Raw genomic sequence first — 14,474 nt, forward strand, 5'->3', positions numbered from 1 at the left:
TTCGGTTGTCGCCTGATTGTTGCGATTTGTGCGATACCTTGGCCTAGTCTAGATCGAGCTAGCACGAAACTCGATCGGGTCGTGGGATGCTAGTGGATCGTCTAGCTTAGCGTAGTTTCCATTTTCAGCAAAATAAAAGGAAGAGTGAGAAAAGCTGCAGACAGTTATCGCATCACAAAACAACTCAGTGCTATCGTCCGGTCTCTCTTGCTTTAGCTCGATCGAATTGATATTTAGGGTGACACTGTTTAGCTTTGATACGTCGGGGTGTGAAGTTTTATTGATGCACCAAATATATGTAATGAAATTTGAACCAAGTAAGCAACGCTATTTACTCGTGTACAAGTATACAAATTCAGCCAAGCTAGCAAGGCAGCTTGATCGAGATGGTTACGTCAATTCTGGAACTTGGACTTGAGCAGCTTGATGATCTCGCCGTCCACCTGGAAGCTCTTGGCCAGCACCGCATCGGGAATCTCTGGCTCGGCCCCGAACAGCGACGGCGCGGCGAGGACCACGCCGGGCAGCTGGCTGTTGAACACCGTGAGGGCCCTGGCGGTGCTGTTGCCGCCGGCGTTGTACTGGAAGTGCACCAAGCCGCGCGGGATGATGAAGCTCTCCCCCTCCCCGACGACCTTGGAGTAGAACTTCCCTGCCGTGCTGATGAAGCCGACGAGCATCTCGCCGGCGATGACGTGCACGAGCTCGGCGGAGCGAGGGTGGCTGTGCAGCGGGTTGACGCCGCCGGGGGCGAGGTCGACGCGGTTGATGGACACGCCGAGGGTGTTGAGCCCCGGGAAGGCCTTCACGTTGCCCGGCGTCACGGCGGACCCGAACGGGCTGTCCTTCGCAGCGGCGGCGCCGGAGCGGGACAGGTCGGCGAAGAAGAAGTCGTCGGAGACCACCGTGGACTCTGGCTTGCACGGGAACCCCGGGAACGTCGGCTGATCATCTGCTCCCTTGGTGATGGCGGCCACGCAGAAGTCCTGCACCGGCTCCGGGTCCGCTGCGCACGCCGACACGAGCACGGCGACCGCCAACGCGGCTAACAGGAGCGACACCGGCGACGGTCTCGACGTGGGTCTGGAACGCGCCATTGCCGATGATGAGATTGTTGGCACAGTTTACTCGAAAACAAGATTGTTGGAACAGTTTACTCGAATACAAGATTGTTGGGCACGTGTTTTGGTACTGTCACTTACAGACGCTGGGTTGTGTATATATAACAGAAGTTTGGAGGGGGAACAAATGTCAAATGACTTTTCTTTTTTTGGTTGAAGGGTTCAAAGCTCACAAAAGTCACCTGCTGTGACTCGTGCTGAGACGGGGACAGGTCTTGGGGCGAAATTTCCATGCTTTATGATGGCCTCGGAAGTTCTTTTTACCATGGTCTCCCTAATTTGTTAGTTGTGGTTGGTGCCACGCGACAATCATCTGGATTCTTTTTTACGGGGAAGCTTTCAGATCCTGGAGCATCGACGGGCTGCGATCCGGGCCACCCGATCTCGATCCGACGCGCTATATTACGTGACAGGAGAAGACTGGAGACTGGTCATACCAACGTTGTCGCCATCGATGACGAACTATGGTGTGATGTGTACTGTCATGCATCGGAAGCTGAGACCCGGTCAGTCATGAGGTGTTTCATTTATTCTCGATGGAAGGTGAACTGAACCATGAACACAGGTCAATGCTCACCAAATACACAAACCTTAGCTCTGAACTCAATTCAGAGAGATGTTTTTTCTTCTTTTGCGGCTCTAATGCAAATGATCGTTACCTGTAATCACCGTGTAACACAGCTATGCAGTCACAACCTGCTGCAAAACATTACTCTACAAGCTGGAGACTGGTCGTATGATCATTATCGCCATCAATGACGAACTGTGGTGTGATGTGTACGGCTTGTGATTTTGTATAAAAGGAGACCTGGTCTGTCCTGGTACATCGTGTTCTACAATGGAAAACGAACTGACCTTGCACACAGGTCATGGAACTCGCACCAGATACAATGTCACGATTCAGAGGAATGTTTTTTCTTCTTTTGTGACTCCAATGAAGAATTTCTTATGGCTATACTCACTGTGCTGTACAATCGCAACTAGCTGCACAACACTACAATCTACAGGCCGAACACAGAGGTGGAACCAGAATATACAGGGAAAAGATATCATATAGACGAGAAGTGTAGGGGAGAAATACGCTATATTGCTTTACAAATATACTGCAAGGACCTGTCTACGGAAGAAGATGGTTGCCCGGGGTGCGAACTAGGAGCTGCCGTGAGATCTGACAGATGACACGGACTGCGCTGAGACGGAGGCCGTCGGGCTGTGCACCTCCCTCTCCGAGGAAGCAGTTTGAGCCTTCCCACTGATCCTGCTGATGGTGTCCTGTGCAACGTCGATGAACCAATCGTCGCTTGGAAGCGCACTGCGAGAAATTAATATACTGCTACGTCAGATTTCAGTTTAGGCACAAGTAAATTGGTTCAGTAAGAATTTATTAGAACACAATATGGGCGTCGGATAAATAGTAAGATACCTATCAGGATCCAATCCAGTAGCAGAGAATGCTGCCATCCCTCTGTCGATGATGTTCAATATGACTTGGTGTACATGCCGGGACAAGAAACGGCCTTGCCCGAAAAGGATCACAAATTGCATGTCCAGGTAGAACTGCAAAGGAAAGTGTTAAATAATAACAATAATTGGTGGCATAAAAAAGGAGGAAATGGCTCTCAAATTAAAAAGAAAAACAAGAGGGGAAATGAGCTCACCTGCTGAAGTCCAAGGGGCCCCAGAGCCCTTGGCCCCTCTTCAATTTCCTCCCAAAACGTCTGGTCCTCTGAGAGCCACAATATGACTGTTTCTGTCAGCCGCATCATTAGCAATGTAGCAAATCTTTCCCTGCCAACAAACATCTCGGTGGCAATGCCCGCCATCCTGTGTAGTTTTGCATAAAGTTCCTGCAATCAAGTGCAGATGAGATGCTGCAGAAGGATATAGTTTCTTGGGCAGATTTGCAAAATGCAGCTGACTGCTCAAGCTCCATAATTTGTTATCTGCACACTGACAAAACACTGCCCTCCAGTATCCAGTTCCAGTTAAGTTCAAATGGTTGGCATTTCTTTAAGCGATTAAGGGCACACGTTTTCTTGCAATTTGTCTTTCCTACAGAAGATACTTTTTTAAAAGTTCAAAATAGTGGTACTATTTTGATTTGATAAAATAAATATAATAACTTGTGGCTAATCACACAATACGAACATCCAACGCTTATATTATCCTTCTCTATAGCCCTCACCCCTCCCCTGCCTCTTTGTAACTTTGTTCAGTTATTTTTGTTTTTCCTCTTACTTGATAGAAAACAGCACTACTGCTTTTCGTCGACACAACAGTCGAAAACAACACCAGGACAGTATATGCATGCATAATACGATGTTTTTACCACATATGAAAAGAAAGTAGTACTGAATCATAGACTCATGAGAGCTGATAGACTTGTTCACCCTACAAGTCAGTCAAACTGCCACTAATATCAATCAACAATCAACATTCTATAGAATATAGTCTCACCATAAAAAAACATTTAATAGCATACAATAACCAGCATGATGACACTTGCCATAGTAGATCATATTCTTCAAAATAGTATTAAATATTTAAATATAAGATTTATCCATCAAGTTTTTACGGGATAGAAACCTGTAGGTACCTGAAAAATTAGAGAAGGGACCCATTCTATCTCCTGAACATTATTATCCATATTGATATACATTTCTGCGCTCAGATGAGTGTCACCTTCTTCCGTGAATATAAGAGCAAGAGCATGCTGCCTGCAGAAACTATCTCTAAGTTTGTCCACCATACGTTGCAGCTTCCTTTTCCATTCACGATGCTCTGCTGCACGGTTTTGCTTCTCTGGACCCCTTTTACGCATACTATCCATGCTGGCCTGGTTGACAGATGGCAGCTTCATAGCCGCTCTAGGTAACAGCTCTTCAGCAAGTAAGGATGCATTGGCTAATAATGCTAATTGCTGCTCATCAGTCTCTGCCATGCGAATAATCTTACTTCCTAAACCTCCCAAATCCGCTTCATCATCCATTGAGCCCGGTAGAGCACTTACGAGCAAATCAATATATGTATTGAATATTTTCAGAAGCCCATCCATTGTAGAACCACCTAACTGCAGGCTAAGCAGTGGCCCAACATCCTCAAAGAAATCCTGCAAATCAAAATAAGATTACTACATGTATTGATCCTCAAAATAGAAAGAAAACACTGTAAATATATCGCAAGGGAAGTGTCCCGTGAAGCAGAAGAATACAAGCAGCTGCATATGATTAATGTGGGCTCTCTAGTTCTCACCTTAAGGAGTTAAAAAAAACCTTGAAAGTATCAAATTAACCAAGAAAATATAGGAGAGCAAAAGGACCCCAATTAATAGTCTGAAACATCTGTCAAGAACTAGAGCGTTACCTGAACCATCGAATTGAACTTATGAGCACTGCTTGAGAGCTTGGGTGCCATATTACCAGCTGATGATCTAGCAAATGGTCGTATACCAGTTGGGGAATAGACTAGTACCCAGTTATCAGCTGCAGCTAAAGCAGAAGTACTCTCTTCAATTCTCCTCAAACTGGAATCTAATGCTTGCTCAACACAGGGTCGGAACTGTTTCATCACAACTCCTGAAAGTGACAGACCACGAGCTTCTAGCAAGGAGCAATAACCAAGTGCTATTTGCACGCATTCTGCAGCAGCTCTTAAACCCCCACTGGCTGCACAAGAGGCTAGAGCATGCCTCTTTACAAGCAAGGCAAATAACATTGCCTGCTTAGTAGCCCAGGTAACTACTTCAGATGCATAAGATGGTTCATCACCAAAGACTTCCATAGAGTCACTGAGAGCATGAGATATAGCAGAAAAAACTTGCTTTGCAAGAGCCGCTGTGTACGCCCCACGATATGCTGTGCTAGATGGATGGGTCGTTTGTATGTTGCTCTGAAGCCTTTGGTTATGTGCACTGAGCAACAAACTATGAGCACGAGGTCCATCGCCAAGTCGCTTGAGAGCAGAAGCTGCAGCACGTAGTTCAATGCCGCAAGTAGAAGACTGGCAAGCAGCTTCGGCAAGCTGATCTGACAACTTCTGACGATTGTCAGAGATAGCCCTCTTCAAAGCAAGAATTTCAGCTGTGGAAAGAGTTTGCTTCTGCTTTGCATCAGCAGCGATTTGCTCTGCTTCGTCCAGGGCATCCAGTGCTTCATCCACTCTTCTCTCAGCCAGCAAGACATCAAGCCTGTCCGGAAAATCAGTATACCAGTTCTGCACTTCTGAAAGCTCCTGGTCTTCAACAGTAGAGAAGCTCTCTTCTTCGGAACCTTCAGGTCCTGTAGTCAAGGAATCGATCTGAACTCCTTCGGAAAGGCCATGAATTAGAGCTGACTGCGTGTTTAGCAGATTTTTGATAGATTGCAGCTCCCTTTCAAGGTCAGATATCTCCTTTGATGTTCTGATAACCAAGAGAGTAATTTTTAGACAGCGTGTTCTAGAGTCATGAACTGGGTTGTAGAGAGGAAGAACACAGGAGTTCGATGTACTCCCTCCGTCCATAATTCTTGTCGTAGTTTTAGTTCAAATTTAAACTAAAACCACGACAAGAATTATTAAAAGGATGGAGTAACATATACAAGCAATGATTTGAGAACAGGATGACACCATAGAAGGACAAGAAAAGTAAGTGAACACCAGCCACTCAGAACAAAAGAAGAACTGTTACCGAGAAAGTGCCGTCTCCTTGTTGTTCTCAAATATTTATTGGAGACTTGGAATCTTCTTACAATATATACGTAGATTGAACTTAACATCCATGAAAAAATATGTTCCAAGACCGTGCAGCAGTTGAGGGACCATAGTATTAGCAGTAAAGCATGCTTGCGCACACAGACGCACACCAATTTAAAGAAACAAAACTAAGAAAGGGGACTTTATCAGACAAAATACTAAGTGTTTCATGAAGATACTCTCATAGGTATAATTAACTTCAATTTCACACCTGATGAATAGAGCATAATTAGCAAATACACTTCTAGGTACCTGATGAATGCAGCATAGTTAGCATATACACTTCTACGCATCTCTTCAGCAGAAGCCTTCTTTAGGTCTTGCAGATATGAACACAGTTGTCTTATTTCCTGTAAATAACTTTGAACTTCAGTCCCACTTGATTTTTCAAAGCATTTCGTGTAATTTTTCAGTGATAAATTCAAGTGCAATATACTTAGAAAAAAACATGGATGAGCAAATAACAGCACAATTTGGAAAACTGAATGTGCATGAAAAAAGCTGATGTACATGGCATATTGCGATTGCACAAATAAGAGGATCCTAACCCATAGTATACCCCAAAGTCCACAAAGTATAAACATAACCTATTCGAAAATAGCTCATACAAAGGAGTCCCAAAATAATCTAGATTGATCACTGAATTGATGGGAGTTGATCCCCACCCTGCTTAAAAGTAAAACCAGTTAATTAGAGACCTACAAATAATCAGCGGGTTTGTTTCCGAGCGAGTTGCGTCCATAAATTTATGAAATCTGCAACCTCTGAATGAATCATACGACTTTGCAAGTAAGTATCTGTTCACTGAATGAACCATAACACGGCTATCTACAACTAAACTCACAAAATTGATGTGACTTTATCTCCCTCTGCTCAAAAGCAAATCAAACGATCAGCAATGTTCGCTGCAAACTTGTATTTATCTTTTCCAATTATTCACATACATGACCTACAGAAGTTTATGTGGTGCCCGAAACAATTCAGAAGTAACATCTATTTGAGTTAGTGCTTATTCCAAGCTGGAATAAAAGCTCGCAACAGGAAGACTTATCATCCGTACTCAATCTGAATTCTGTAGAGCGAAAGGGTGCCGCCCCGGGTCCATTAATCAAAATGAAACCAACTTATAGAGTCATCCTTAACTCAATTTGAGTCCTCTCGTCGTTTCTGTATTATCTGGTGTATGCACTTCGATCACAATTTTGCCACAAACTTGCATCAGCACAGCAAACTATGGGTATTATCACACCACGGTAGTACGTTACCAACCTTTTCCGTAGTTAACCCCCGACAGAAAAGGTTCCCCCACCCCATTTCTATTAATAGAAACCATAACCGTGCCCAATTAGCACTTGGGAAGCTCCAAAATCCCGTACCTAAGCACCCCTCTGGGACGCGAAACTAAAGCTTTCCCGCCGCCGCAACACTACCAAAGCCAATTTCCGATTCCAACGGGGTCGGCGATCCCTTACCTTCTCGTTCATGGTCTGGCACTTGGACTGCACGTAGGAGTCGGGGTCGAACTTGTCGGTCTTGAATATCTTGAGCTTGTCGGCGAGCCGCGACCCAGCGCCGTCGCCGCCGCCGCCGCCCGCGACCGCGTGCATCGGGAGCACGCCGGAGTGGCCGGCCGGGCGCGACCGCGACGACTTGGCGGCCGACGCCATCGCTGCGGCCGGCGGGCAACCCTAGCGCGCGCGCCGGCGGAAGGTTCTAGAAGAAGCTGGGTTACAGCTCGGCGGCTCGCGCTGTCTGACGCTTTCGTGACACGGTTTGGGCTGGTTTGGATTTTGTCGAGTTGTTTAGGAAGGGAATGGGAATGGGAATGAAGACTTTTGTTTGACGGTTGCCATAGTACTAGATGGACCCAGCGCGCTTTGCCGCGCCGTCCTCCGATACCATCGTTCAATTTTGTGGTGGGGTTATTCTTTTATGTAACATCTTATACATAATGGTATCCATAATGTCTTTGAATGACCTCAGATTGTAGTATTAAAAAGGAGAGATGTATGGTACAATGCCTATAGGTTGCAAATAGTCCATGTTACTCTAATAAAACCGAAGAAGTATAAGCTCTTCAGAACCGTTTTGTGGTTCTTGCTCACTTGTCCTGAACCCATGCGTGGCTGCAGAGGCTAGAAATATTATGCAACATCTATTAAGTATAAAAATATGAATAGAATAATAGAAAATACACATGAATAAATTTCTATGACATTGTCGTTCATACGGATAATAGTTTCGTTAATTGTGCATATGGAAAAACAGGACTACTGCTAGACTTATGTCCTAATTAGGGGAAGCGAAACTGTATCTTTGTTTCGATCCTGCATTTGTGATCTTTGAGGTCCAGACGATTCTAGCTTAACTGGATAGAGTTTAATGTGAACATGCTAATACATTGGTATTCCATATAACTTTGTTCGAATATAGAGTCAATTCGACTCTATATGCATATCCCGTGGCAAACACCTAGCCTTGGAAGACGTCTGAGTTTTTTTTCTTACTGATATGAGAAAAACAAGGGTATATGTATCCATGTCCAGCACATCATATATCTCAGATTGCATGGATAATACTGTATTTGTTTAAACATGACATCGACATAGATTTGGCTGAATCCATATTCAAACCAAGTTGCATGTTCAACCATCGTTAAATTTTTTCATTTCCATTACTTGTTAAGCTGAGATTATGCACTACATATATAAGAGTAAGTGCAAACTAATCTAATCGACACACCACACACAGTCTGGCCAATCGTTGACAAAGAAGAAAATAAAGAGAAGAACATCTATGAATCATTAGAAGAAAGAAATGCAACTTTTTCAGCAAAGAAACATCTAGGAAACATCGGATCGGATGGCTGGCTGGATGAACGAAAGAAAAAAGAGCTTGCTATGGAAAATGAGAACCATGTAAGTAATACTCTAGTGATATAGTAAATTTAACTTAAGGTACCCACTTCCTCCAAAGGTTTTCATAAGGCAACGTTTCTATGTTCTGTAGATGCTTGTTGAACGTCTTGTGAGTTTGCTTTACCACACCAACCGCTGGCAATTTTCAGAACCTAGTAAACAGTAACAAACATAACTATAGATTTTATGTGAAAAAAATGTAGAATATAACTGTAGCAAACAATCTTGGGAATATCTCTGAAATTATATTTTATTAAAAGCATGTAGCAGAGTTTGGTTAACTATGGCGATCAGACAATACGAATTGAATTTCAACAATGAAGTTGGAGGTCAAATAGACGAAAAGACAGGTTTGGAAAAGCCGAAAATGGAGGGGAAAGGTCATGTGCATGTATCTTGAAACGGATCTTTGTCCATGGCACTCTAGAATACGAAAATCCTTTTGTGTGCTTCGTTAATTTGTTCTTTTTGGTATAAGAGAATATATATCAAACAATATTATACAGTATGTAGCCAAGTGAACACGGAAGCAGTGCATAGAACTAAAACTGGGCCTGTAAATGAAATTTAGGAAAGCACATTACTCTACATGTGCAACAACCCATGGATTAAAGAGGGGGAGTGTGGCTTCTACATTAATTTCTGAGAGAAAACATTTTAGACAATAATGCAAGAGTGTACTGAGCAGAAAAGAAGCTCGGATTGGTGTACTGACAAGAAAACATTATTTCCACACGTCTTGATTATTTCTCGAACATTACTATCCCATATTGTATACAGAAGTTAAGTTTTCATAGCTCAGGTACACGAGTAGAGTAGAGTAAGGCAACAACTTTCTGTTAACATCATTCCTGAACATTTTTGTGAAATATCATAAAGAGATTCTAGTATTTTCACTGCAGCACCTTGTAAGCAGTTCTTCATGAAACAGAATCAACTTTGATTATACTATTTTCATGTTTTTCACTTTTCAGTACCACTGTCTGGCTGACATGTATGAACTAAGTATATATAATTTGAAGAGTATATGCTAGACGTAATTTGGAACACCTATGAGAACACACGCAAAAAGAACTGCTTTTAGTGTGTCCTAATGGCTCATCTAAATAATCGGATTTAACTTCAAAGGTTTCAATTTAACTAACTGATAGAAACACAACGAAAAAACCACATTGCCTTGTAAGCATACTGACAAATCCACACCGCCGGTGCTGCTCCATCGACAATGTCTATGGTGCATGTCCGATCCACCTTGCTTGCCTCCTAAATCTCTTCTGTCACCCAATTCCTCTGAGTTGTCCTCCTGGTTCCGTTGGCCCATAGGTCGCCTTCTCACAAGCATGCTCGCTGATGTGCCTGAACTGTTATCCCGCAAAAATCACGACTGCCCGCTCTTCTCCCTCGGTTTGGATATACATCCACTAAGACATGGGCACAACAGCATGGGATGGAGCCAGGATTATAGTATTAGGTGGGTGAAGAAAATAACAATCACGTCTGAGGTCTTGTATTAGTAGAAAATTTGTGCAGATAAAAGATCACATCATATGAACTCTCACTCTATCATTTACAACAACAAAAAAGGCAATATTGTTTAGCAATACAAAAAAAAGTCTAATTTCCATATTTTGCTCTATGACTATAAAACTCATCGAGCCATTTGATAATCTCAGTGCAGGTGACCTTCATAGAAAAAAAATCCAGTCTAACAATTATTATTTAATAAGTCATCTCTCTATGAATGGAAGATGCACGTAAATAATTTAATCAATTGCCATAGAAACAAATGGAAAGTGAAATTATGAATTGATCCAACTCTCTTCGTCTTTCTCTTCACATAGCATATGTGGACAAACAGAAATGTCTTGATAGATTTTCGATGCTGGTAGTTTCTACAGTTTCACTTATATGGTTTTATAGATGTACAAATTAATTTTATGTTGGGAATGAACTAACGAATAATACTATGAAAAATCAGAAATTAGGAGCGAGTAAAAATACCCTTCTTCATTTAGTTTATAGATTTTTGATGCTGGTAGTTTCTACAGTTTCACTTATATGGTTTTATAGATGTACAGATTAATTTTATGTTGGGAATGAACTAACTACTAATACTATGATAAATCAGAAATTAGGAGCGAGTAAAAATACCCTTCTTCCTTGACTTGTCATCGCAGATCATACTGACCTTTGTGGCTGGCCTGCTGTCGTGCAACTGTGGTATGCATATCGCAGGTCATCCACCCCTTCTCACAATCTCACCTTCTTGTGAGACCGAATGACCGATTGAGAATTGGAAAATAAACTACCCTTGTCCGCACAGCCGGCAAGCGCAAGCAGAAACCAGACGCCGAAGCAAGTGCTTGTGCTGCCTGCTGATATTCAGGTCGTTGTTTCTCTGTACATTTGCCTTCCATTGCTGGGTTTGTCTGCTACAGACAGATGGTCTTGGTGGACTTCACGTTCTGCTTCACGTCCTGGTGTGAGGATTAGCACGGAGGGTGCCGCCGTGCCGGCGGCGATGGGTTGGGTGGGTAGATGGGAAATTGCAGGGAAAACATCGCCAAGGTAGAGATGGACAGAGAGGAGCCGGGCAAGTGGGGATCGGGAGGAATCCGGGATAGGGAAAGGCGGCGCGGAGACGAAGCCATGGACCGGAAATAGGCCAAGTCGGCGGCGAGGCATACAGGCCGCCGAGGCGCCGACGACGGCTGGGCTAGCGGCGGCGTGGGAACCATGCCAACGCTAGGAGGGTGGGAAAAAGGTGGATCTGGAAGTTGGACACGGGATCAAGCGGCGGTTGCTAGATAACTCGACTTTGCTACTTCAACGACATCATCCAACGAACCGACTAAACATTGTGAGAAGGACAGGTGTCGCTACCAGATTGGAGAAAACGTGGAGCAACCACAGACTTGCGGAACCCTGGGAGCTTAGAGCTCTTAGAAGATGGTGCCTGTAACGTGTCCGGCAGAAGCACCGTGTCAAGGCCTTGTTCGTTTCACCCCAACCCGGCCAGGATCCCGGCTAAATCCCCGTGGGTCAACCGGGGTCGACACCACCGGGTTTAATCCTAGCCCACTGTCATGACGTGTTCGGTTACCTCGTTTTACCGGGGTAGGAAAACTCTTGACCTCACCCGTGGAAAGAATCCCCAATAGTCTTCGAGCTACCTCTCTTTCCCGATTTTCTTCTCTAGCGCGAGCTAGCGGCGGAACCACGGAAGGATGGCGATGGGTTGTCGTGGACCTCGGTGATGGAACCTGCCAGTAGGAGACGAGTGCTTAGCTTCTCCAATGATGGGTCGTCGTGGGCCTAACCGGCGCCATGGAGCTCGACGGAAACCCTAGCATCTGTGATGTCCATCTGCCCCGCACCCTCACACCGGAGAAAGGTGGGAGCGGCGACGAGACACTCAGGCTCTCCCTCTCCCTCCCTTTCTCTGTCAGATTGATTTCGCTAGACAAGAAGAAGCACTATCGTAGGGTGTCGTGGATTTGTGTAGGGATTAACCGAATGGCACCAAGTGAGGGGATTAGCAGAGGAAGGGGTCAGTGGTGATTCGGGTAATGATTGGGGTCCACCCAATTACTCCCTGGGTTAGATCCTCTAGTGGATCGGTCCCTCTATAGGCGAACGAAGCCCAAGTGTTTGGCGACACTGCCTGGTTGTGTTGTTTTCGGGTGCGTGTCGCCGCGTCCCCCAAACGCAACCCCAAAATAATGAAATATGATGAAAATAAAGGTTATCATTCAATTTTTTATATATTATAAATTGAATGTAAACGGCTAAATGCAGACCCTATCCTACTCACTGTCCTTCTGGGTGCTCGACGACCCTGTTTTATCCTCGCCGCACAACGCTCCTTCAGCATCGCCGATGCAAGAGCCGACGTTCACGCTTTGTCGTGGAGGCGCTGTCGCTCGTCCGCCATGAGGCGGCGAGCCCCGTCCTCAATGGACGCATGTTCGATCGATGGAGATGCCTACGATACGTCACCACTACTCTTCGAAGGCCTCGTCACATGCACGAGTGTCTTCATGCTCCTTCTTCAGAGTCTCGTAGGACTTGAGAATGGCCTTCTACTCCGCAGACTTCTCTGCGTCCGACCCGGCGCTCCAATCCTCTAGGTCATTATCCTCCTCCCACTCCTCCAAGTCCTCCGTCGCCGCCTCCTGCTCCATGTCAGCCATAAACTACATGTCGAGGGTGGCAAACTCCTCCATCTCAGCCTTGCCAAGCCCGGGCTCGATCGGAGGCGACGCTAGTTCTACCTCAGGTGGAGGTGGAGGTGGAGGTGTCGGGTTGCCGCGTCCGTTGAGGCCCAGCATGGAGTAGGTCGTTGATACGTCTCAAATGTATCTATAATTTTTGATGCTCCATGCTTGTTTTACACCAATTTATATATTGTTTGCCCATACTTCATTACACTTTTATACATTTTCCGGAACTAATCTATTAACAAGATGTCACAGTGTCAGTTCCCTGTTTTCTGCTGTTTTGTATTTCAGAAAAGTTGTACAGGAAATCTCGGAATTGGACGAAACAAAAGCCGAAGTTGCTATTTTACCGAAACAAAGACGGAGTTCGGAGGAGAGACGGAGGGGGGCAGGAGCCGGCCAGACCAACCCTAGGCGCGGCCTGGCCTTGGCCCGCGCCTAGGGGTGGTGTGGGCCCACCTGGCGCCCACCGACCTCGCCCTTCCGCCTATAAATTTCCTCCGATGCGAAAACCCTGAAACATCCAGCCCCCGTCCACGAAAAGTTCCATCGCCGTCATCATCATCCAGACGAGTTTCGGGGGTCAGAAGTTCCTGTTCTGGCACCCTACCGAGACGGGGATTGACCCCCGGAGCCATCTCCATCGACTCCACCGCCTCCACTTCGACTCCATGATGGTTCGTGAATAATTCCCCCCTGGACTACGAGTTCTCGGCTGTAGCTAGTTGGTACTCTCTCTCCCATGTACTTCAATGCAATGATCTCATGAGTTGCCTTACATGATTGAGATCCATATGATGTAATCGGTGTTGTGTTTGTTGGGATCCGATAAATTGTTGAATTGTGATCAGATTGTTCATCATATTATCATACTACTATTATTTAAGATCTTGCATGCTCTCCGGTACTTGTAGTTACACTGATCAAGTAGTTGCCTGTATCTTCAAGAGGGAGTATTTATGCTCGATAGAGGGTTTATGCCTCTAGTTTTCTGGAAGAATGACAATAACTTCTAAGATTGTAGATGTGTTGTTGCTACTAGGGAGAAAACAACAATGTTTTGTCTAAGGATGATTCTATTGTTTACTTTACACGTTCGGATGATAATCTGAAGGTGAATTATTAGTCATAGACGCAGTTGGATTACGGTCTATGTATTATGTTGTAATGCCCAATTAAATACTACCGTAACCTTTATCTTATCATAGAATGCATTGTCATGCCCTCACAATTATCAATTGCCCAACTGTAATTTGTTCACCCAACACATGTTATTTGGAGAGTTACCACTAGTGTAGATAGCTGGAAATCCCGGTCCTTTTGTCATCATCATTGCTCTACAGTTAACTCCGCACTGGAATATTTTCCGGTGTCATCTCCTCTGTGTTACTGCTACAGCTGTTGTGTTACTATTTCCATTGCTCTCATATTACTGTTGCTTTCACATCACCCGTGTTACTAGTGATTTTCCAGGTGCAGCTGAA

The 14,474-nt window shown here is 44.7% G+C and overlaps 2 protein-coding genes across 2 annotated transcripts; both read right to left on the reverse strand.

Moving 5' to 3' along the window:
• Positions 1-253: 253 nt before the first annotated feature.
• Positions 254-1,097, reverse strand: LOC124700916 (germin-like protein 3-7). Its single transcript, XM_047232974.1, has one exon. The coding sequence runs from the start codon at positions 1,095-1,097 to the stop codon at positions 396-398; it is 702 nt and encodes a 233-aa protein (XP_047088930.1). The 3' UTR covers positions 254-395.
• A 1,155-nt stretch (positions 1,098-2,252) lies between these two features.
• On the reverse strand, positions 2,253-7,596 carry LOC124704609 (exocyst complex component EXO84B-like). Its single transcript, XM_047236880.1, has 7 exons — positions 7,325-7,596; positions 6,105-6,202; positions 4,485-5,520; positions 3,718-4,230; positions 2,780-2,968; positions 2,545-2,678; positions 2,253-2,433 (listed from the first exon to the last, which is right to left on the reverse strand). Exons 1-7 carry the CDS (start codon positions 7,517-7,519, stop codon positions 2,271-2,273), a joined length of 2,328 nt encoding a protein of 775 aa, XP_047092836.1. The 5' UTR covers positions 7,520-7,596; the 3' UTR covers positions 2,253-2,270.
• Between the last annotated feature and the right edge of the window lie 6,878 nt (positions 7,597-14,474).

This window comes from Lolium rigidum, chromosome 3 (genome assembly GCF_022539505.1).
Source record: "Lolium rigidum isolate FL_2022 chromosome 3, APGP_CSIRO_Lrig_0.1, whole genome shotgun sequence".
Taxonomy (NCBI): Eukaryota; Viridiplantae; Streptophyta; class Magnoliopsida; order Poales; family Poaceae; genus Lolium; species Lolium rigidum.